Raw genomic sequence first — 22,697 nt, 5'->3', positions numbered from 1 at the left:
ACAATATGCATTATATCCCATCACTAGAAGACCTCTGGACCTCAGGAGGGAAGATGTAAACTCTCGAATGGGATGTGATCACACAGAGGTTAACAAAAGTCATCTGCCTAAATCCCATGTAAATCGGATTTTTTTATTTAGTATAGAAGTGTGAAACAGCAGCATACTAATATAAAATTAAGCAAAGGGGTTAACCGCTATATAGCAATACACAAAGAAAAACTGTTGAATAAAATGATTTTAAAACATATTACATTGATTATTATAATTTTATCTTAATTTGTTTTGATTTATGTTACCAAAGTTTTGCACAATCTTCCAATTACCAAACTGAAATGATGAGTAGTACTGTGGCACCTTATAGACCAACAAAAATATTTATAGCAGGGATCTTAAATATTGGTTAATTGAATAGTCGATTAACCTCATGCATTCTTATCAATTACTCAAGTATTCTATAGTCCCTGAGGGTAAGGATGGCAGCCAGTGTTCTCCAGCCCCACTCCTGAGAAACCCTCTGCCACTTTGCTCTGTTGACTCAGAGGCAGAGGCAGGAGCACGTGGTGGTAGCAGTCTCAGTCCCAGGAAAGCTGAGCTCCCAGACCTGGCACAAGCCAGAACTGAGATGGACTGCCTGCCCGCCTGGCTCCTAATACCCCCACTGCAACTCTGTCTTTAAAGTGTAAGTCCCAGACCTGGCATGACCTGGACAACCTGCTAAAAATCTTTACCGGGGAGGGAGGGGGATCGCACATAGTTTATAGTATTAACCCAGTGGTCCCCAACGCAGTGCCCGCGGGAACCATGGCGCCCGCTGGGGCATTTATGGGCGCCCGCCCAAACATCTGGGCTGGCCCCACCACCGGCACGCAGCACATGCGTGGTGCCAGCCCTGGGCTCAGGGCGCGTAGGCAGCCCCTGCCCTGGGCGCACGGCACATGCGCAGTGTCAGCCCTGGGCTCAGGGTGCATGGGTGGCCCCTACCCCCGGCACGCGGCACATGTGCAGTGCCAGCCCCGGGCGCAGGATGCATGGGCGGACCCTGCCCTGAGTGCACGGCACATGCGAGGTGCCGGCCCCGGGCTCAGGGCGCGCGGGGCCCCACCCCCGGACACCCGGCACATGAGCGGCCCCGCCCCTGGACACCCGGCATCCACGAAAGGCTGTGGACCACTGTATTAACCTGTAAGCTTTTGCTTATCGGTTAATTGACTACACGGTTACATCCCTAATATATAGGATCAGAAGCTTTCATGGACAAAACCTACTTCATCAGACTGAAATTTACAGTAATTTATATTACACTGTATGCATATTTTAAAAGCCTCAAACTACTAGCTGCCTGATCAATGACTAGCATAAACAGGGTATTTTTTTACCGCTAACTACAGTTCAGTAACACACTTCTACAATGACTAACTGGTCTTTTTATCTTATGTTCAACACTCAGATAAAAATAATTATTCAGTGTTCCCTGGTTCACTAGAAGTTTTTCATAAACATCTATTTTTTAAACATTTTCCAAGTATGTGAAATTTTCCTATAATGCCCTAAGATAGATAGTAATGGAAATGTTTTTAAAAAGGCACACAAAGGAAAAAACACTTTTGGCCAAGGTAATTGCTCCAAATAATCCAAAATGAAGACAGCTTTTATCGCAAGTGGTATGTTTTATCCCTTAAAATGCCATGCTAGAAAATTGTGATTTTGCAACTCCAGACTCTGCTTGTAGCCAGTCTACACTAATCCACCTAAAGATTTAATTAAATTAGCTCTTCCCAGAAAAACCTCTAAAGCAAAGTTGTTGATTATGATCACAGTAAAGGAGTTTGCAAGGTAAATTCATGCCCAAATAATCTTTTTTTTGGTGTCAGATATCATTTATAGACTCCATCAAATTTGCCACATTTTCTTTACATGAAAAATCTGCACATACAAAAGTCTCCCCCCTTATTTCCTCACACACACAACTTTAACCTTCATTCATCTATGTGAGCCAATGCAGAAACTTCTCAAGTTGGTATGGTCCCACGACAAAACAGATGCAAGATACACTGTTCAAGGACACTAAAACAGTCTTTCACCCCCCAAAAAGATAAGTATTATGCTTCCTTTGCACTCATGGATTTTAAACTCTGTCCTTTCAGTGGTATCTTCCATACACATGCTGAAATGGAAAGCTGTTTTGGATTTTGAGGCACATGTTTTACAATACTACTTAAATCCTGCTATAAATCTAAAAATCTAAGGCCACATAGCTTTCATGACAGAGGGGGAAGAAGTCAAGTGTGAATCTTCATCTAGGAGTCAAAAATCTGAAAAGCCTGCTATACTTTGCTGGCCTTCTTTGCTAGATGAAATTTTCCATCAAAAAATTTTTAAGAGGTGTAGCAGTGTTAGTCTGTAACAGAGAGAGAAAAAAAAAACCCAGCACACAGTCCTTCAGCATCTTGGGCTACGTCTATACTGCAGAGTTTTTGTGCAAAAAAAAGAAAAAGTACAGTTGATTGTCAAAAGACAGGGTTTTTGTGCAAGAATTCTTCCTCTTTCTATGAGGAATAAGCCTTTTCGCACAAGAGCTCTTGCACAAAAAGGCCTGTGTGGATGGACAACAGGGGTTTCTCGGTCAAGAAACCCCTATTGGAAAAAGCACGGGTACTCTGATGGCCATTCACAGAATGGCCATCAGAGCTTTCTTGTGCAAGAGTGTCCATGGCAGTGTGGACGCTCTCTTGCGCAAAAGCACATCAAAGAACACATGGCAGTGTGGAAGATCTCTTCTGCAAAAAGTTCTTGCGTAAGAAGCCTTCGGTGTAGATGTAGCCTTAGAGACTAAGAGTACGTCTAGACTACAGGCTTTTGTCTACAGAAGTTTTTTCGACAGATACTGTTGACAAAGCTTCTGTCGACAAAGAGCATCTAGACTACATCCAGTTCGGTCGACAAAGCAATCTGCTTTGTCGACATAACAGTGTGGACGCAAAGGACAGGTTAGATGCAATAATGCCTTCTGTCAACAAAAGGCGTTATTCCTCGTAAAATGAGGTTTACCAGCGTCGACAAAACTGCCGAGTTCTATCTACGTTATGTTGACAGAACTCAGTGGTAGCATAGACGCAGATATAGTTTTGTTGACAAAAATCCACTTTTGTCGACAAAACCCTGTAGTCTAGACACACCCTAAGAAAAAATGTAGATGGTATCATGAGCTTTCATAGGCACAACTCACTTCTCTTGATGAATGGAGGTAAGCAGTCCAGGATGCAAATAAATAGCAGAGAAAGAGAGGGAATGGGAAGGGAAAGAGAAGGGGGGAAAAAGGGAGGGTAAAAATATTGTCAATTAGGGTGTCCATGCTAAATGAAACTACTAGAGTAGACTAAGTATTCTAAGTTCCCAGTGCTTAGCTTTTTTTGTCATGAGAATGTGGAAAGCAGAAGCCTATCCAGGTCAGGTCTTTGTTTAAATCTCTATTCAAGGTGTCAAACTTGCAAACGAAACCAAGTTCTGCAGTTTCTCTCTTCAGGTGATTTTTTAAATTGCTTGGAAATAATATAGAAACTTTTAGATCCATTAGTGAGTGCCCAAGCAAGTTGAAATGTTCCCCAGTGGGTTTCTGTATGTTACCATTTCGAATATCTGATTTATATTCATTAATCCTTTGTCATAGAGACTGTCCAGTTTGGCCAATATACGTGGCAGAGGGGCATTGCTAGCACTCGATGGCATAGATCACATTGATGGCTGTGCAGTTATATGAGCCTCTGATGTGGTGGCTTACGTGGTTACGTCCTGTGACGTCGCTTGTATAGATGGGTTGACAGAATTGGCTCTGAGGTTGCTAGTAGGTATGTGTTCCTGGATGAGTATGAGGGAGGTGTGCTGCATGGTTATTGGAAAGAATTTGTTTGAAGTTAGGGGTTGTCTGTAGCTGAGGATTGGCCTGTCCACCAAGGCCTGTGAGAATGAGGGATCATTTTCCAGGATAGGATGTAAATTGTTAATAATACACTGAAGGGGTTTAAGTTGGGGGCTTTACGCAATGACCAGTGGTGTTCTGATTTAATATCACATGTTAGAGATGCCATTTTCCATCAAAGTATCACTGCAGGTAGTTTTCTTTCAGTTGCACTTCCATCTGATCTGTGCTTTAATCAGCAGCAGTGCACAAAAAATATGTTAATAATTGTTAATAAAGTAAGCATAATATGACTGAGAAATAAATGTTCTCACAGAACAAACTATATGAAGTTTTTCCTCAAAAGTATATATGTTCTTACACAAGCATCTCCTTTAGAGAAATGCAATTCTCCACTAGTCACAATAGCTGAACTACTGAATTTCTGCCATTTTGTGAGGGGCAGGGCACAGACTCCTAGAGAATTGTAAATGCTATTATCTGTAAAGTGTGGGATTTCGGAGCTAACATTATTAAGGGTTCTATTAATTCTATGCAGAGGTTGAAATTTCAAATAAATATTTTCATACAACCTGAATGTAATGTAGTGAACAGGATTCTGACAAAAAATGAATAGATTCTGTTCCTTTATTAATCATCAGGCAGATTTTATATATTAGTGCAAAATGCGTAACCGAGAAAGAGATGCAAATGAAAACAGAATTAACTTTCAAGGTCCCAAATTGCATGAAAATCCTGCTATTAAAGAAAATTGCATAAATAGAATAAAAAAAACAGAATTGGCAAATCAGGCTTTTGTATGGCTACGTCTACACTGCAGGGTTTTTGTGCAAAGAAGTCTCTTGCAAAAGAGTTCTTGCGCAAAAGCAGGTTCACACCTCAAAGTGAATCGCTTTTGCACAAAACAGCGTCTACACTGCCTGGATGCTCTTGCGCAAGAACGCTCTGATGGCCATTCTTTTGGCCATTCTGATGTGACCGCTTTTGCGCAAAATCTTGCTGCCTGTCTACACTGGCCGCGAGTATTTGCGCAACACTGACTTTGTACTGTACAAAAATCAGTGCTTCTTGCGCAAATACTCTGATGCTCCCGCTCAGGGATAACACTAGCGCAAGTATTCTTGCGCAAGAGGGCCAGTGTAGACAGCCAAGCGCAAATGAGCGTCTACACTGGCACGGATGCTTTTGCGCAAAAGCATCCGTGCCAGTGTAGACGCTCTCTTGCGCAAATACTTTTAACGGAAAAACTTTTCCGTTAAAAGTATTTGCGCAAAATCTTGCCAGTCTAGACGTAGCCTTCCACTTTCCCTTCAGTCCCCCAAATACTCATTCTACTTTTATTCTGCAGCTAGTTTGAAACAGCATTCTCTTACCCAAATGACCAGTAAAAGATCTCAAAAAGTCAGGAAAGCAGCAAGTAAATGGGGCCTCCCAGTATGATAGGAGGAATCATAACACCATTTATGTCCACTTGGATCTTGAAAGCAAAAGTTTATAGAAAAAAAAGCCAGAGTTTCTAAAGATACTGGCAATATGGACCTTTACAGACTGCAGCACATTAACATACGGGAATGATCTATGTCAATGAAAAAGGTCTTTTGGCACTATGAAGACAGCCCTCGTGTGTTGATGAGGTATGTGTGACCCAGACCAGTAAGTTTGCCACCACTTGTCCTGTAACCTTACATCCTTCTGTGCTGTGTAGCAGTCTCCAAGGTTTAACACCAGCACCATGCTTACAACACATGCTTTGCCACCCTGGCTTCCACCTGCGGAGTTACCCCCTTACAGCAGGGATAGGGAACCGAGAAACCCATAGCTGGCAGCTTGCCCTGATCCAGCCAAGGGCCTGCCTTGAACTGGCTTGCAAGGCTCGAGGCTCCCCTTCCCCACTCCCTCTCTTCCCACAAAGGGGCGAGCTGCTCCAAGCCTTGGGACAGGATCGAGGTAAGCCACGAGGTGCATTCAGCCTGCAAGCTCTGCCTGGCAGGTGGGAGGAAGCTGCTCTGTACGATGCTGTTCCGCCTCCATCCCAGCTGGAGTAATGGTAGTGCAGGGAAGCTCTGTCCCTGCACTTGCTTGTAGGCTCCGCCCCTGTTGGTCCCACTGGTTGGGAATTGCAAGCCAATGGGAGGGGGCACTGTACCTGGAAGGTAGATGCACAATCCCGTCCCTCCCTTCACCCTACCTCCGGCCCAGACCCTACATCCCCAATCCACTCCTGTAGTCTCTCTCCTGTCCAGACCATTCACCTCCAGCCTGCTCCTGGCACCCTAACTCCTGTCTGGACAATCCAGCCCCCTCCCCAGCCTGCTCCCAGGCAGCTCTCCTGCACACTGAATCTCTCATTTCTGTCCCCACCTCAGAGCCTAGGGGGACTCACAAGATCACTAGACCTGAACCCCTAGAAGACTCAATCTAGCACTGGGAGTAAGCCTTCAAATATTGGGACATCCCTCTTCTCCCCATGCCCTCAGGGGGGCTGAAGCATGAAGGAGTGTTTCTTTGTTCTTGCATTTCTCTGTTGAGGTTAGTGGCCCCCAACCCAAAAATGGTCCCCATCCCGACCTTACACAGTGGTACCAACAGCCCTTCCAGTCCTGAATCTCACCAAAACCATCTTCTTCATATTGCAATCCTTCTCACTGGATACTCTTTGATCCCTGAATTACATGGATATTTGAAGAGCAAGTCAGAAATCCCTACGAGCCTCATCCCAAATATCTAGGTGTAACACTTGACCACATGCTCTCCTTCTGACGCCATCTGGAACAAAAAGGAAAAACTAAAGCCAAGGATCAACCTCCTAAGAAAACTTGCTGCAACCAGGTTGGGAGTAGAAGCACATATCTTGAGGGCCTCAGCAATAGCCCTGGTGTACTCTTGCTGAATATTGCTCTCCTGTGTGGTCAGAAAGTGCCCACACAAATCTAGTCAACATTCAACTGAACAGCGCCATGCGAGTGATAACTGGAACTTTAAAACCCCTGCTGCTTTGGTTACCACCGCAGGCAAACATCGCCCTACCAAGCATCCGTTAATGGGAGCAGGAATGCAGACTATACCAACATATCAACCACAGCAGCTAACCTCTTCTCATCCAGAAATACCCTGATCAGCCCCCAACATCGCGTCTAAAATCCTGCAAGCCCCCCTGGCAGCAAGTGGAGGAAGTCACAGCCAATGTTAAGGAACTATGGTGAGTTGAATGGCAGCAAGTAGACATCCCAAATAAACATCTTGTGTCGGATCCCACCACTGACCAGAAAGGTTCTGATCTTCCCTGGAGTCTGTGGTGTGCTCTAAAGCGGCTTAGGACTGGTCAGGGCAGGCGCGGTTATCTACTGCATAAGTGGAATTTGTTCCCATCTCCACTTTGTGATTGTGGCAGTCCGCAAACCATCCGACACATTGTTGCAGAATGCCCAACATGAAAATTTATTGGCTCACTAGAGGATATCCACAATCTAACTAGTGATGCTAGCTGGAGAGTTTGGATGTCCAACTTTGATGAAGAAATACAGCATTGAACACAACATTTGAAAGAAAGATTTACAAAATTTAAATATTGAGCAACTTCTGCCATGTCATGCTGTATTTAAATTCATTTTTATATACAAAATAGGTTGCTTGATTTGTCACAACTGTGTTATCTGTCAGGGGCATTTCTATTTGGTACCATCAGAAGATACCTCTCCTGGCTTCCATGATTGGAAAATAGTTTTTCATTGCTCCAAAGTGTCCTAATATTAGAATTATAATTAGCATTATTTTAGGTGTGTTTCACATGGGCCCACTGATCAATATTTACTCTGGTTTTGGCAGGTACTTTAAAACAAACAGAGTAGTTCTCATGTATGAGTATCAAATAAATAATCTGTAATTATTCTTTGTTCTAATTATGTATACATATCTAGTGTGACTGAGTCTGTATTTCTTTTTCTGCTGCAACTACTGTTAATTTAAACTACTACTGCAAACTGCAAAGTTCAAAATCCTGAACTGAGAGAGTCTGAACAAATAAAATATCCCTTAGCAGCCTGGGTCACCTACTTCCCCACAGTTACTATAAACTATATATTGTCCTTTCCCCCTGTCTTCCTGTGTCTTTTTTTCCTTCCAAATTAAGGCCATTACACAAGCATTGCAGATACAGTGCAATAGGAGCTCTGCTGATTCAGAAAAATATTTTCAAGTAATCCTATTGCTCTAGTCCACATTTATCTATGATATGATGTAACTTGGCCCATAAATCATGAGGCTAGTTTGTTGGTGGTGGTAGTGGTTTGGTGCCTTTAGATTTTGCTTATTTACTTTCCTGGCACTGCTTCTATATGTGCTCATTTTGTAAAATGGTCCCTTCTTTTGTATGGTCTTTCCTTACATCATTTTGCACTAAAGCACTGAATAATAACTACTTTTCCTTTAGTGCAACTCTGCAGCATGCAAAGGTTATGAACAGACAATGAACTATGATACAGAATGTAGACCAAAACCAAAATCCCAGCAGATTTAGGCAACATTCTACAGATTTCCTACGGCAATGAGGACAGCAATTTTTTTTTGTAACTACAGATCTCAAGACCTGAAAAATGCAACACGCAAATAGAAAGAATAGGTTCTTGTCTACCATTGTCCATGCCACATTAAAAGTGAAATCAAAACTACAATAAATGACTGCGTATTAATTATTAATAATTATTATTACACAGCTAGAAAGCTGATTGCCTTTTCTTAAAAGAGCTTAAGCTTTTTGTGGCTTCCAAAGTCAATGGGTTGGCTGCTTCGATAATGTGAACTGCTTAGTGTGAGGACTCTCCAGTCATCTTTATATCAATGAACAACTATTTTAGCTATAATGATACAACCTTTTGCAATTCAGGTACTATAAAGAGAACTTATCATGCGGATCTCTAATAATTTCATCTATATCGTTTCCCCTAACACCTCTTCCCAAAAAAAACAAAAACACTACCCTGTATCCAAAACTGGAAACTGTAAAGATTTTCAACAAGTCTTTAACCACCTTGATTAAAGAAGAAAAATTCTTCTCTCAAATACATCTAGGTCAGATAAATCTAGTCTGTGAGAAAGTGTTCAGACAAAGTTACTACAAAATAAATTTTACTCCAAATTTCAGCAGGCAATTACAAATGCAACCACCAGGAAAAGTGATTGATAGCCTTTAGCAGAAACTGCCAACCATTGCAGTTTTTTGTAGCCAATGTACAAAATGACAACTATATTAAGTTTTATTTTATTATGGACTAGAGCTGAGCTTCTCATTTGCAACATATAACTTGACCAGAATTTCACCTTTTTTTCTGTTTGTGAACTGTTCACCAGCAGCTGTGAAGACCTTTAGTGAATTATTATTAGTCTTTGCAAACAGTTTGGCAATATGTACCGGTACGTTTTTATTAGTTTGCTATTTTTCCAGTAACATGATAAACTCCGTGTAAGAGCCCGGGCACATCAAGTACCTGCCTTAACACTCCTGGAAATTTAACCTTCAGAGAAAAGTCTGTCACTGAGAAGGTGTGAAGAAGATTTGAACAGCAAAAAGTAAAGTCCAGCTCCAGAAACAGACTTTCAACAAGCTTCACTACGTGCATTACAGCCATCCATCAAGAAATGAACAACTTTATGAGCCACAGAAAAAGTTCATTTTCTGTTATAGCCAGATCCTATATAGCTATCATAGGAATGTGGAAAGAGGAAGAAACCGGTAGAAGGAAAGAAATTAGACCCTGTTAGTGTTAAAGAGCAGTTAAAATATATAAGCTTCTGTTACTTGCCATGAATTTCCATGATTTTTAGAATGCCTGCTTCAATCAAAACAATCCACTTACTGAGACACTGTGTCAGTACTACTTTCAAAAACAAGTGTTCAATTGTCCACAAGGCTTAGTTTTATTTTGACTACACTCTTGTTTAAAGCTTTAAAGTGATGACATGTACAAGACTTATAATGGAAGGAAACTCTGGGGCACATCTCCTGGAAGAAAAACTCCAGATGGCAAAACAGATTTACTTTCTTCTCTCAGAACACCAAAAACCATTCTTGTGTACCCACAAGGGAAGAGCTATATAGTTACCACTAACACAGTCTACAGCTGAACTTTTGTTGATAGATATGTCTAAACAAAAGTTCTGCATCTTGGTCAAAAGTATCCATCATTTTCTATGAGTCCACCAGGAAGACATTTACTGTTTCTTAGCAACTAGTCACTGAAGAGTATAGTCATTTTCTCTGGGCCATTAGTCATTATTCTGCTGACTGTTTAACCTTAGAATACTAACCCTGAATACAAATTCCTCCATATTTGCAGAGTGTTCTTTTTCTTAATACAATCCTCTATACAATGTATGTACAAAGCATTGTTCTATGTTTATGTTCAAATTCTTTGGTTTTACTTGCAATGAAAATTGGGACAATACTACTTAGTTTTACATTTTGTTAGCTATAAATAAAATAGAATTTCGAATTAAAATCATTTAGAAAAAAAATCAAGAACTTCACTGCAAATTATGTATATAAAAAAAGATAGTTCTGTCACATCAGGGCCTGGCATCTATCATCATCCATTAATCAATAATAGTGATACCTGGGAAGTGTGTGTTTATGGAACTGAATAAAATGAGATGAACGTAGATGGTGACTTACACTTTATTTTTTTTGTCAGATGTTAAAATACAGATTAATATGCGGAAAGGTATCAGTTATCTACTATACTAACCATATAAATACTCAGGTATAACTACAGAATGATACATGTTGCATCCATTTCACCAGCTACAATACAGCTATGGTAGAGGAATGATCACTAGACAGTCTGCATCTTTCTATTTCAGACAATATCTGTAAAGATTCAGCTAGAGAAATGATCACATATTTAGTTCTAGTATTGAAGAATCCGAGCTACCGGCCTTACCTTAAGTTCTGAGAAGAATCTTCTGTGCTGCTTTCTATAGTCTAGCACTTCTCCTCTAACTATAGGCAAGATAACACTGGAAGTAGGATTGTTTTCTGAATCATCTGCAGGAGCAGGATCACTGGTTACTGAACCATTCCAGTGTTGTATCCAATAGTAGGAATGAAGAAATGTTCTCGATACTCAAATGCAGCATATATTTTTAAACCTAGAATCCACCTGTTCTACCTGACTGCTTCCACTAATTTCAAATTCTTATTTGCTTACTCTGAGAACCATGGACGCTTACTACCTACATTTTTCAAAATGTTTTTGGAGGTTTGAGGATTTATTTATTTTTAAGTGACTTGGATGGAGCTGTAGCCATCACGAAAAGGTTGTAGTTACATTTTGGGCAGCTGGGTATGGGGGGGGCCAGACTTCCAGGAGATGTAGTTCTTCTAAGCAATCTTTCCTCCAGAACTGCCAATTATTCCAAGACTTTCATGGCTGCTAAGGCCATGTCTACACTATGGCTGTGTCTACACTAGCATCCCTTTTCCGGAAGGGATGCCAATGTAGCACTTTGGAATAGGCAAATCCACAGGGGATTTAAATATCCCCCGCGGTATTTGCATTAACATGGCTGCCGCTTTTTTCCGGCTTGGAGATAAGCCGGAGAAAAGCGCCAGTCTAGACGTGATTCTCTGGAAAAGGCTTTATTTTCCGGAGGATCTCTAATTCCTACTTTCAAGTACTTTTGAAAGTAGGAATAAGAGATCCTCCGGAAAAGGCTTTATTTTCCGGAAAATCACGTCTAGACTGGCACTTTTCTCCGGCTTATCTCCAAGCCGGAAAAAAGCGGCAGCCATGTTAATGCAAATACCGCGGGGGATATTTAAATCCCCCGTGGATTTGCCTATTCCAAAGTGCTACATTGGCATCCCTTCCGGAAAAGGGATGCTAGTGTAGAGACAGCCTATGAGAGAAGGTCAAATTTATTGAGGTTGATTTCTTACCAACCGATGTTGTAAAGTCGAAGGTCTGTGTCCTCACTGTGTGCAAGAATTCAATATAGTTCAAAGTAGCATGTCTCTAGAAGGGAGACTGATGTTGACTTTGTCAGTGCCGCACTGTGGGTAGCTATCCCACAGTGCCTGCACTGCTTTGCCATCTGGGTTTATGCTCCTGGTGCATGATGGGACCAAAACGATGCAGCAGGTGGTTATGGGTTCATGTAATCAATGTCCCATAAATAACTATCTACTCCCTCCCCCTTACTTGAGATCAATGGGAAACAATCTTCACACACCCTTTTTGGTCCTGGTTACTTATGCAGATGCAATAGCAGCGTGAGCATGCTCCCCCATGAACCCGTTGTGCATCAAAGTATTGTGATGTTGATGTACCTTGGTGCGCCTAATGGTAGAGTGTATGCTCGTTTCTCCAGGAAGAGGACAAGGAGGAATGTATTCAGGCAAACTCTTGAATTTAGCAAATTAGAAATGCAGCCGGCATTCAATCCTTCGGAAACAGTGAAACTCCCATTCTGGTTCTGTCAGACAAGCAGAGACTGGTGGGACTGCACAGTGCTACAGCTATCGGATGATCAGCAGTGGCTGCAAAACTTCCAAATGTGCATGGCCATTTTCATGGAACATTGTGAATAGCATTCTCTTGCCCTGAAGCGCAGGGACACTCAAATGAGACTCACCTGCCAATGTAGACGAGTGTGGCAATTGCCCTGTAGAAGCTGGCAATGCCAGACAGCTACCAGTCAGCTAGGAATCAAAGCGGAGTAGGAAAATCTACAGTGATGGCTGCTGTTATCCAAGTAGACAAAAGCAATCAATACCCTTCTGCCATAGAGTTTAGTGACTTTGGAAAACGTGGATGCCACAGTGGAGGATTTTGCCATGATGAGGTTCCCTAACTCTGGTGGTACGATAAAAGGCACATCCCCATCTTGGCACCTGACCACCTTGCCAAAGAGTATATAAACCACAAGGGTGGTACTTGATGGTGCTGCAGACTCTGGTGGATCACAAGGGCTGTTCAACATCAATGTGGGATGGTCAGGAAAGGTGCATGACGCACGCATCTTTAGGAACTTGTGCCTCATCAGAAAGCTGCAAGCTAGAACTTTTTCCCCCATACCGGAAAATTAAATTGGAGAGGTAGAAATGCCAATAGTCATCATTGGCGACCTAGCCTGCCCCTTGCTTCCATGGCTCATGAAGCCATTCATGAGCATCCTAGACAGCAGTAAGGCGTGGTTAGACTACAGACTGAACAAGTACAGAATGATGGTCGAATGTGCTTTTGGGAATTTAAAGGTAAGGTCTAAGAGTCTACTGACTAGATTAGACTTCAGCAAATGCAACATTTCCTTTGCAGTGTCAGCCTGCTCTGTGCTCCATAATATTTGTGAGAGCAGGGGGAAAAAGTTATTTGGCGGGATGGGGGGCTGAGACAGAGAGTCTAGCCAGAGATTATGAGCAGCCAGACATGAGGGCGACACGGAGAGCACAGCGTGGGGCAGTGCAAATCAGAGAGGCTTTGAAAGAAAGTTTTATGAAGGGCCAATTTTCATAGTCATGATGCACATTGCTCTCAATGAGGTGCCCCTGCACTCAATGGCTATGTCTACACTGGCAGGTTCTTGCGCAAGAACATCTTGTACAAGGGTTCTTGTGAAAAGTCTTGTGCAAGAACACGTCCACACTGCCATGTCCGAGATGTGCTTTTGTTCAAGAGCATCCATGGCAGTGCAGATGCTCTCTTGCGCAAGAAAGCTCCGATGGCCATTTTAGCCATAGGACTTTCTTGCGCAAGAAACCCCTGCGGCACGTCCACACTGCCCTCTTGAGCAACAGCTCTTGCGTAAGAGAGCTTACACTTGTAAGAAAAGAGTGTAAAGCTCTTGCGCAAGAAGCCCCCTCTTACCACGCTATACTGTAAATCTTCTTCCTCAAGAGAGGGTGGGCAGTGTGGACGCTCTGCAGGTTTTTGCGCAAGAACGGTTATACTTGCGCAAGAACCCACCAGTGTAGACATAGCCAATGTGTTTTTCCCATAATCCCCCACCGCACCACTGCAATAAAGAGACTGTTGTTCAGAAATCATTTGTTTTTATTTAGGGAGGACAGCAGGGAAAAAAAGAAATCCATGGTGGGACCCAAGGAGAGGTAGGGAATGAGAAATAAGAGAAGGACAGCCTTTTGCTTCACGATGCTTCCCTAGAGGTAGAGTGTGAGGCTGCCCTTGAGGGTCCCCCTCCTTTGTCATGGGGCTACTAGAGGGTACAGAACTGGGTGACAGGGCCGGCTTTACGAAGTGTGGGGTCCAATTCGAACCATTTTGGCAAGCTATCCAATTTTTTCAATAAAGTTAAAAGTTTGATTTTTAAAAAGTTACCAGAGAGCATTGCAGTTTTCTGTTACATTGATTTACTTTTTAAATAGCAAAAATTGAGTCTGTTAAAGTGTCAGTTCTGTGGTCAAATTCCAGTCCTTAGTGATTTCAGCACCAATTATTTCACTAGGTAATATGGTCCCTCACCACCATTGCCTCCTTTGCACTGCCCTTCAACACACTGCCTGCATGTTGAGTCCAAGGTCAGTCTACACAAGATTTTATCCATGATTTTTGCTCAAGCAATCATTGAGACAAGACAAGGACTCTCAATTGATTCTAGTCAGCTCTGCCTTTAAACACTGGATGTAAAGTGCCAGATATAACTGAGGACTCCCAAATAGATTCTACGCCACCAGAAATAAAACCTGTTTCCATCTTCTGTGACTTTCAGTTAGATGTGACTCACTAGCCTCTGCTTAGTGTTCAAGTAGACCCTAAGTCAGGTCATATTAAGTTCAGGTCTTTAACCTTTCAATCATACAATATGGATAACAACATTTCATTCTCCCAGCTCCAAGTCTTAAGTGAATTTCAACCCAAAAGAGCCAAAATTGATCACCTTGACACAGCAAGTGTATCTACTGATCTCTGTGGCAAAGTAGGTTGTCTAGCGAGCTGATGTTAACCGAATGTGGCCAGAAACCTGAGCCTTATACCATAATGCTTACTCCTGGCTTGGTGTGCAATGATGTCCTACTGTGGAGGATGGAATAAGGCTGGCCACTCCAGAAACCTTGTGAGAAGGATCAGAGCCACCATATGAGAGCTCCATGGAGACATGCAGGGAAGATTCCCACTCCATCTCCAGACACAGAGTGCACCACACCTCACCCCAACTGCAAGAAAAAAAAAAGTGTGAACTCACCAGAAGTCTCCTCCCTGGGATAAGTGCACAACTGTGAAACATCCTGGAGGATGGCATTATCTCCAAGGTTATAAAAAGTTCTTGGTGCTCACTGGCTAGCCATTCTCCTTGTCCTCCTCCTCCTCCTCCACCACCACACTGTCCTCCACACTATAGCATAGAGCATCTTGGGAGGATTCCGTGGTCTGGCTTGGGAAGCTGGTTGGGTCCCCACCCCAGGATCACATGCAGCTGGTCACAGAAGCAGCATGTTTGCAGCAATGCATCAAACCATCTATTTGCCTCCTTTGTCTTGTAGTAGGGCTGCCTCATCTCCTTTATTTTAACACTGCACTTAGGTGTCCTTGATGTATCCTATCTTCACTATACAATTTGCAATCTTCGCATAGATAGTGGCATTTTGCTGGTTCAGAGCTCTGACACAATGGATTCCTCTCCCTATGCCTCGGTGAAGATGATCTTGGACATTCAATGCTGGTACTCTTCTTTGCCCCTGGAAACTGGAGCTCATGAAATTCATGGTCACATGTGCTACTCAGATGTGCTGCCTGCTCTTAGCCATGTTCACAATGTTGGCCAAGCAGGAAATAAAATTTAAACTTTCACAGGGCTTTTCCTGTTTACCTGAAGAGCAGTAGCTTCACAAGTTCTGGCCAGAGAGGTCACAGGGGGCAGTGTGGGATGCTTCCCAGAGACCAAGAACATCATCTCTCAGAATGCTGGGTCTGCACTACCATAAATGTGACCATGCAAGATCGAATTTTGCATTACACCAAGAAATGCAGGAGTACCGAAATCTACTTCAGTAGCCATTAAAGTTGACGGAACAGGCTTGGTAGTGTGGACTCATCTTTTATGTGGCTAAATTCGACCTAAACTTCTAGTGGCGACCAGGCCTAAAACGTTAGATTAACTACTATGTTACAACCCTCACTGTGGATAGCTCCTGGCATATCCAAGACAAAGTTGACTGTATTTAGGCAATGAAATCTCTAGTCTAATTTCAAACTCATAATGTTTCACTGCCTGCAGATTCACTCACATGAAGAAAAAAACCAAGAGGCTACAAATAAGCATTTTAGCATATAACCTTTGCATGTCAATTCTTGGGAACAAGTTCAATGTAACTGGATGAGAAACTAAATAGATTTATGAAAAAATATTATCTTTGTCCAGTATCACTGAACACAAAATTGAATGCTGTTCTACATATCCACAATATACTCACTTTTAGATATGGAAAATACATAATGATTTTAAGTTTACAATGTCTCTTTTCTTAGCTATACTAGAAATACAAATTCTGAATCTTTTATTTGTATTTTTTAAAATGATATCTAATACTTTAATAGTTCAGTCACTCAAAGGACAAAGACTACACAGGGAGCCAAATGCAATGGCAGTTATGTTACAAGTACTATTTCATAACACAATATTTTCTCCATGTGCTTTTATTTCAGAAGATGGAATGTCAGATTGTACATTTCAGAATGTAGTTGTGTTGTTATATTCCAAAAGATTACAAAAGACAAAAATGCATCTTGTGAACATTTCCAAGAGAACTGTTTTTTCAAGATTTTTTTATCAAAATCAAGTCAAGATAATTTCAGTTTTAACAGATACCATAACAGTCTCAGTTAAGAAAACCCATTATATGAATCTTCTCTACTAAAATGAAGGAAACAATGCACAAACATGATGGCACCAAAATCATTTTCCTGAATAACATATACTTAAAAATAGTAGGAATCCTTTCAATACAAAACAAAAAACCATCACATCAAGAGACATTATCTGGTCTCCTGTTACCTTAATGAGATTACCTACATCAGATCTCTAATCAGAGAAGTTATCAAAGTTGGGGGGATGGGGCTGCACAAATAAGCATTAGAGTGCTGGCACATGAAATAAGATTGCATTAAACCTGGTTAGACATAAGGCCCCAAATGGAAAAAGAGAAAAGCCCTAAACTGAAGGAGCCAAGGAAATATGCATCATATGTTTCATCAATTTCATGCTGAGCCAACAGGAGTTGCAGAATTGCAAACAAAAGCCAACAGTTACTACACTATCTTTAAAATAATTATTCAGGCATTAAAACACCTTTTAGGGAATGAACGAAAGGGGCAGACTGATTGTCTGACAAGACACTGTTATGTAGTCACAAGTAAAGCCCTGTGTGGATATACATTTTTTTATTTGCGGAATCTACTTTACATCCATGGATATCCGCAGAACTCTACCAGGAACTGGAGCTGCAAGAACAGCAGCATGTTGGTTTATTTCTCACAAGAGCCAGTGCTCAGTGTGGGCAGATTCTTTGACATGGCTGTACCATCATCAGCCCTGCTCATTGAGGTGGGCATTAGGCTTGTCAGCAACCGTCACTGATCATGCTAGTTTGTGCAAGCAGCTCACATGCTCCCAGACAGGAGTTCTTTCCATGAAGTGATCTGCATCTCCTGTGATTTCAACACTATGGTTCCTGGTAGACCCCTGCAGTTCCATGGATATTTGCTTTATATCTGTGGATATCCATAAATTTTGTATCCAAGCATGGCTCTCTTCACAAATGTAAGAAACAAATCAAACAAAATATTGAAGTGCTTGTTTTAAAATTGCAACACTATATGAACATTCCAAAATTTGCATATATTTAAGAGTATTTCAAATTCCTCACAAACCTCCTAGTCACATTCACATGTTGCTGAACTGCATATACTGCCCCACATTTATAGCTCAAATACACAAACCTTGTCCAGCTTGTGACATCTAAGAGCAGTCATAAAAACAGAGCTCTAATCATAGCAGTTTTTTTTAATTAAAATTCTAGACAAGAAATCTTACTCAGGTATTGCCCTCCCTCTATTCTTTCTTTCCTGGGGAAGACTATTAATAAGTCAAAGAAGCAACTCCGGAGACATATGGAACCCTTGGATTTGCTTAACATTTAAGGAATTTTAAATGTGTGCATGTGACTCTTATGTAAAAGAAAACAGAATTCAGATCTGGTTTCCTGCAGTAAACAAGTGAGGACAGTCTAGACTAGAGATGTGAATGGTTAATGGGTAAGCATCACCCTTACCAGATAATGCTTACCGGTTATGGTTAATCAGTGGTCCAGCCCGAGCAGCCCTCACCCATGGGGGAAAGAGGGTGCTGGGCTTGACACGGGCACTTCAGCCCATCCACAGCAGTCCTCCACAGAGGCGGGCATGGTCTGACTGGAGCAGCCCTCTGTCCACACTCATTTAAGCTGTTAACCGAATAGATAAACAGCATTTTACGTCCCTAGACTAAACTAAAGCCTCAGATAAGAAACAGATAAGAAACAGAGCTAACACATACGGTAAAGCCTCAGAGTTATGAACACCTCAGGAATGGAGATTGTTTATAACTCTGAAATGTCAGTAATTCTGAACAAACCATTACAGTTATTCTTTCAAAAGTTTTACAACTGCATATTGACTTACTACAGCTTTTAAACTTTATTAGGCAGAAGAAAAGTGTTGTGTTCCCATTATTTTATTAGTAGTTTACATTTAACACAATACTGTACTTGCTTTGAGGGAGAGAGTCTCTGCTGCTGCCTGATTTTGTGTACTCCCAATCCCAAATGAGGTGCTTAATTGGTCAGTTCATAACTCTGAGGTTGTACTATAGTAGCTTAGGGTAGGTCTGCATTGGGAACATACCACCCAACTTTGGCAACAGACACACTATAGTGCCCCTTCAGATCACACTGTCTACAGCAGTGCCTATGTTGCTACCAACCTGCAGCTTGGGCTAGCCACCTGAGCTCAGATTCAGGCATTTTGGCTGGTCAGACACCTCCAAAGCACCTCAGAATACCACCTCCTCCCACCCTCTTGCTTCATTTGCATTACTGAGATCTCTCTACACAGCATTTTGGAATAGTAATAGATAGATATGTAGCCCTGTTAGTGTGGACTAGCTGAAACAAAAAACAGGACTATGTAGCACTTTAAAGACTAACAAGATGGTTTATTAGGTGATGAGCTTTGTTAGTCTTTAAAGTGCTACATAGTCCTGTTTTTTGTTACAGTGTTTTGGAGTGAGCCTTGGACCTAAAATCAACATAGTCGAGCAAACGGTTTTCACTCAACAAATAGCTCTATAGACTGCGCTTTGAAGTTGTGGTTTCAGGTCTGAAGAACACACCTGTTGCTACATACACTTCAGAGCCCAAGTAATACCCCTAGGCTCTGTCTATACATCTGTTTTTAGAGCACTAGCCTGAAACCTACTAACCCAAGTGTGTCAACCTAAGCTAGCAGGCTTTCTCCACAATGCTGATTAGCTATACCCCATGGCTACGTCTACACTGGCCCCTTTTCCGGAAGGGGCATGTAAATTTCATGAGTCGTAGTAGGGAAATGTGCGGGGGATTTAAATATCCCCCGCGGCATTTAAATAAAAACGTCCGCCGCTTTTTTCCGGCTTTTAAAAAAGCCGGAAAAGAGCATCTAGACTGGCCCCGATCCTCCGGAAAAAGCGCCCTTTTCCGGAGGCTCTTATTCCTACTTTGAAGGGCGCTTTTTCCGGAGGATCGGGGCCAGTGTAGACGCTCTTTTCCGGCTTTTTTAAAAGCCGGAAAAAAGCGGCGGACATTTTTATTTAAATGCCACGGGGGATATTTAAATCCCCCGCGCATTTCCCTACTACGACTCATGAAATTTACATGCCCCTTCCGGAAAAGGGGCCAGTGTAGACGAGCCCCATGTGTCCCACCAACACAGCTAAAGCACTTCCTTGGCACCAGAGTACACACACCTCACCACTTACATCCTACCAAGCTAACTTGAAGTGATGGATAGATCAGTGGTTTGAGCATTGGCCTATTAAACCCAGGGCTGTGAGCTCAATCCTTGAGGAGGCCATTTGAGGCAAATATTTGTCAGGAATGGTACTTGGTCCTGCTGTGAAGGCAGGGGACTGGACTCAATGACCTTTCAAGGTCCCTTCCAGTTCTAGGAGATAGGCAATCTCCATTTAAAAAAAAAACCACCTGGTTCCACCTGCCAAAATGCAATTTCTCACACACGTGGCAGGATGCCCTGCTGTGTTCTATTATCATTTTCCTACAGTTGTGCCAAAGGGCCAGTTGGGGTGTCCCCACGTGTATCAAAGCGACAGCTGCTCAGAGCCCTGGGTCAGCAGTGGAGTCCCCAGCTGACCCCAGGCTCCATGAGACGGATGCAGACGGGGACACCCCAACTGGCCCAGACGGGGACACCCCAACTGGCCTGGGCTGCCCTTGGCGCTGCCACTTTGAACAACCTGAGAGAGGCAGCGAATGGGGGGAGGGGGGAGGCGACACATCCCTGCTGCACAGCAGATCCCGCTCAGGGTGTGAGGACCTGCCCCGAGGAGCCCCAGCCCCACGACCCAGCGCGGCGCCCTCTCACCCTGACGTGCGGCCCCTCCGCGTGCCGCGCCGCCAGCGCCTCCAGCAGGTCGCCCCGCAGCTCCACCAGGAAGCGGAGCCCGCCCTCCAGCCGGCCCAGGTGCTGGAAGAGGCCCCGGTACCGGGGGCAGAGGTAGTAGCGCAGCCGGTCTTCGGCCTGCAGCAGGGCGCCGGGCTCCCGCTGCTGCTCCCGGGCCTGCAGCACCTTGGCGCTGAACTCGGCCACCCGGCCGTGGTCTACGCCGAAGTCCCGGGCCAGGCGGGCCAGCAGCTCCGCCCGCCGCGGCCCGGCCTCCAGGGCCCGGTAGGAGCGCATGAACTCCACGCTGCGGAGCTCGGCCGGCGGCGGCGCCTTCTCCCGGGTCTCGTAGGGAGGCAGCGGGGGCACGCAGCGGCCCAGCAGCTCCTCCATGGCCGGGCCCGAGGAAGCAGCGGCGGCGGCTAGGCCCGCGCAGGGCTCCGTCGCTATGGAGACGCGGCTAGGCCGCCGCGGCAGGCCCCAGGGCCGACGGAGCAGGCGCGGCGCGTGCAGCCAAAGGCCCATCCGGATCATGGCCGCACCGAGAGCCTCGGGCGCCTCGCCCCGCTAGGCCGCGTCGTTTTCGGAGGGGGGAGGGAGCTTGCCTAAACAAAGAAGCTGATTGGGCGGCACGGCAGATGGCAGGCGGCGGTAGCCAATCAGAGAGCGCGTGGGCGGGACTTTGGGGGGGTGGCCCCGTCTGAGCGTGGCCGCCATGTTGAGCGTGGCGCGGGAAAGCAAAAGGAGCGGCAAGGGGACGATGTAGCGGGCCCGCCGAGGCGGGGAAGGAATGGCTGCGCCCCGCCTGGCCGGAGCCGCGCACGCGTCTCTCCCCTGCTGCAGCAGTTCGGTCGGGCCCCGGCTGCCTTCTTCCCCTCACCCTGCTGCAGGGGCAGGTTCGGAGTGGGGGGGTGCCACGCTACCCCCCCCCCTCCCCCACACGTGTCTGTACCTGGAGCCGGGGCCTGGACCCTAGGGGCAGCCATGGAGCGTGAGGCACCGTGGCCAGCTGGGACCTGGAATGAAGAGGGGGGGTGACAAACCCCCCCCCCCCGTCTCCCCCCCCCCCCCCATGTATCTCTACTTCCCAGGGCTACACCTAGCTGTGTCCTTTACCCCCCGTAGTACGGACCCCAACTTCTCCTCCTGCCTGGCAGTGCTATCCCTTACAGACACACATCCCTGGCACTCCCCAACCTGCTTGCCTCCCTTCTAAGGGGACCCCTTTTATCAACATGAAAAACCAAGGACATATGCCAAAGGAGCCCCACACACTCTCTGGGGCTGTGCCCCCAGCACCTCCTCTTTCCTCAAGGCGCTGCCCCTTGGCCAAGCAAGATGTCTGAACCACACCTTGGTAAAAGCTACCAGGGAGGGCAGGCTGCTGTGGAAGGAGACTTCCACCTGTGATGCTCAGAGGGTCAGAGTGCTCAAGGATAGCTCCTGGGATGTGTTTCTCCTCCCTGGGATGTGCCACTCAGGACAGGTGGAAAGCCTGGGATTCCAGGTCTCCCCACAGTGGCCTGGGCTCTTTGGGCAGCTCTTACTGCTTCCCTCCACCAGTTTTTGGGCTACCCAGGGGCAGGGCTTTGGGTGGAAGAGACTGGCTCTATCCCTAAGCTTTGGCCAGGCAGCACTACATCGAATCCAGGACCAATGTCTCTGAGTAAATCAGCCTGGAGCTTGAACATTTTAAGACCATCTCACCCATTTGAACACAGATGGTCGTCTCTGGCACCAGACAACCCCTGCTCCTCTCTCCCCAGCTATGTTTCAGGTTGTCTTGGCCCCCATCCTGTTCCCTGAGTTACCTTTTGTTTTAGTCCTGCACTGCTTAGGCAAGAACCTCAGGGTGTAGCTCCACTGCAAGCACTGCACAGCACGTTCCTGACACTTTACTCCTCTAATGCTGTGGTAGAGGCATTTGGAAGGAGTCTTTCCTTTGATGTAGTATATGTACTCCATTGAGAGGCTGTAGCTAGGTTGACTGGTAGCTGCAGGGGCGGATATAGGGCAGGGCGAGTGCGGCGGCTGCCCCGAGTCCCGTGCTTCAAGAAGCCCCGGGCATGCACCATGTCAAAGGGGGGGCACCGTGAAATTGTGCTGCCCTGGGCCCTGCAAAATCATCATCTGCC

The 22,697-nt window shown here is 44.6% G+C and overlaps 1 protein-coding gene across 1 annotated transcript in view; it reads right to left on the bottom strand.

Annotated features, from left to right (window-relative positions):
* MLYCD (malonyl-CoA decarboxylase) overlaps positions 1-21,147 on the bottom strand; it is a 71,316-nt gene extending 50,169 nt beyond the window's left edge. Inside the window, exon 1 of the mRNA XM_075939987.1 lies at positions 20,545-21,147. Within this exon, the coding sequence (XP_075796102.1) occupies positions 20,545-21,096 (552 nt within the window). The 5' untranslated portion in view covers positions 21,097-21,147. The remainder of the gene's footprint in view (positions 1-20,544) is intronic.
* Between the last annotated feature and the right edge of the window lie 1,550 nt (positions 21,148-22,697).

This window comes from Pelodiscus sinensis, chromosome 12, assembly GCF_049634645.1.
Source record: "Pelodiscus sinensis isolate JC-2024 chromosome 12, ASM4963464v1, whole genome shotgun sequence".
In the NCBI taxonomy this organism is placed as follows: domain Eukaryota; kingdom Metazoa; phylum Chordata; order Testudines; family Trionychidae; genus Pelodiscus; species Pelodiscus sinensis.
The sequence above is the reverse complement of the archived record's forward strand: the minus strand, read 5'-3'. Positions and strand labels throughout refer to the sequence as shown.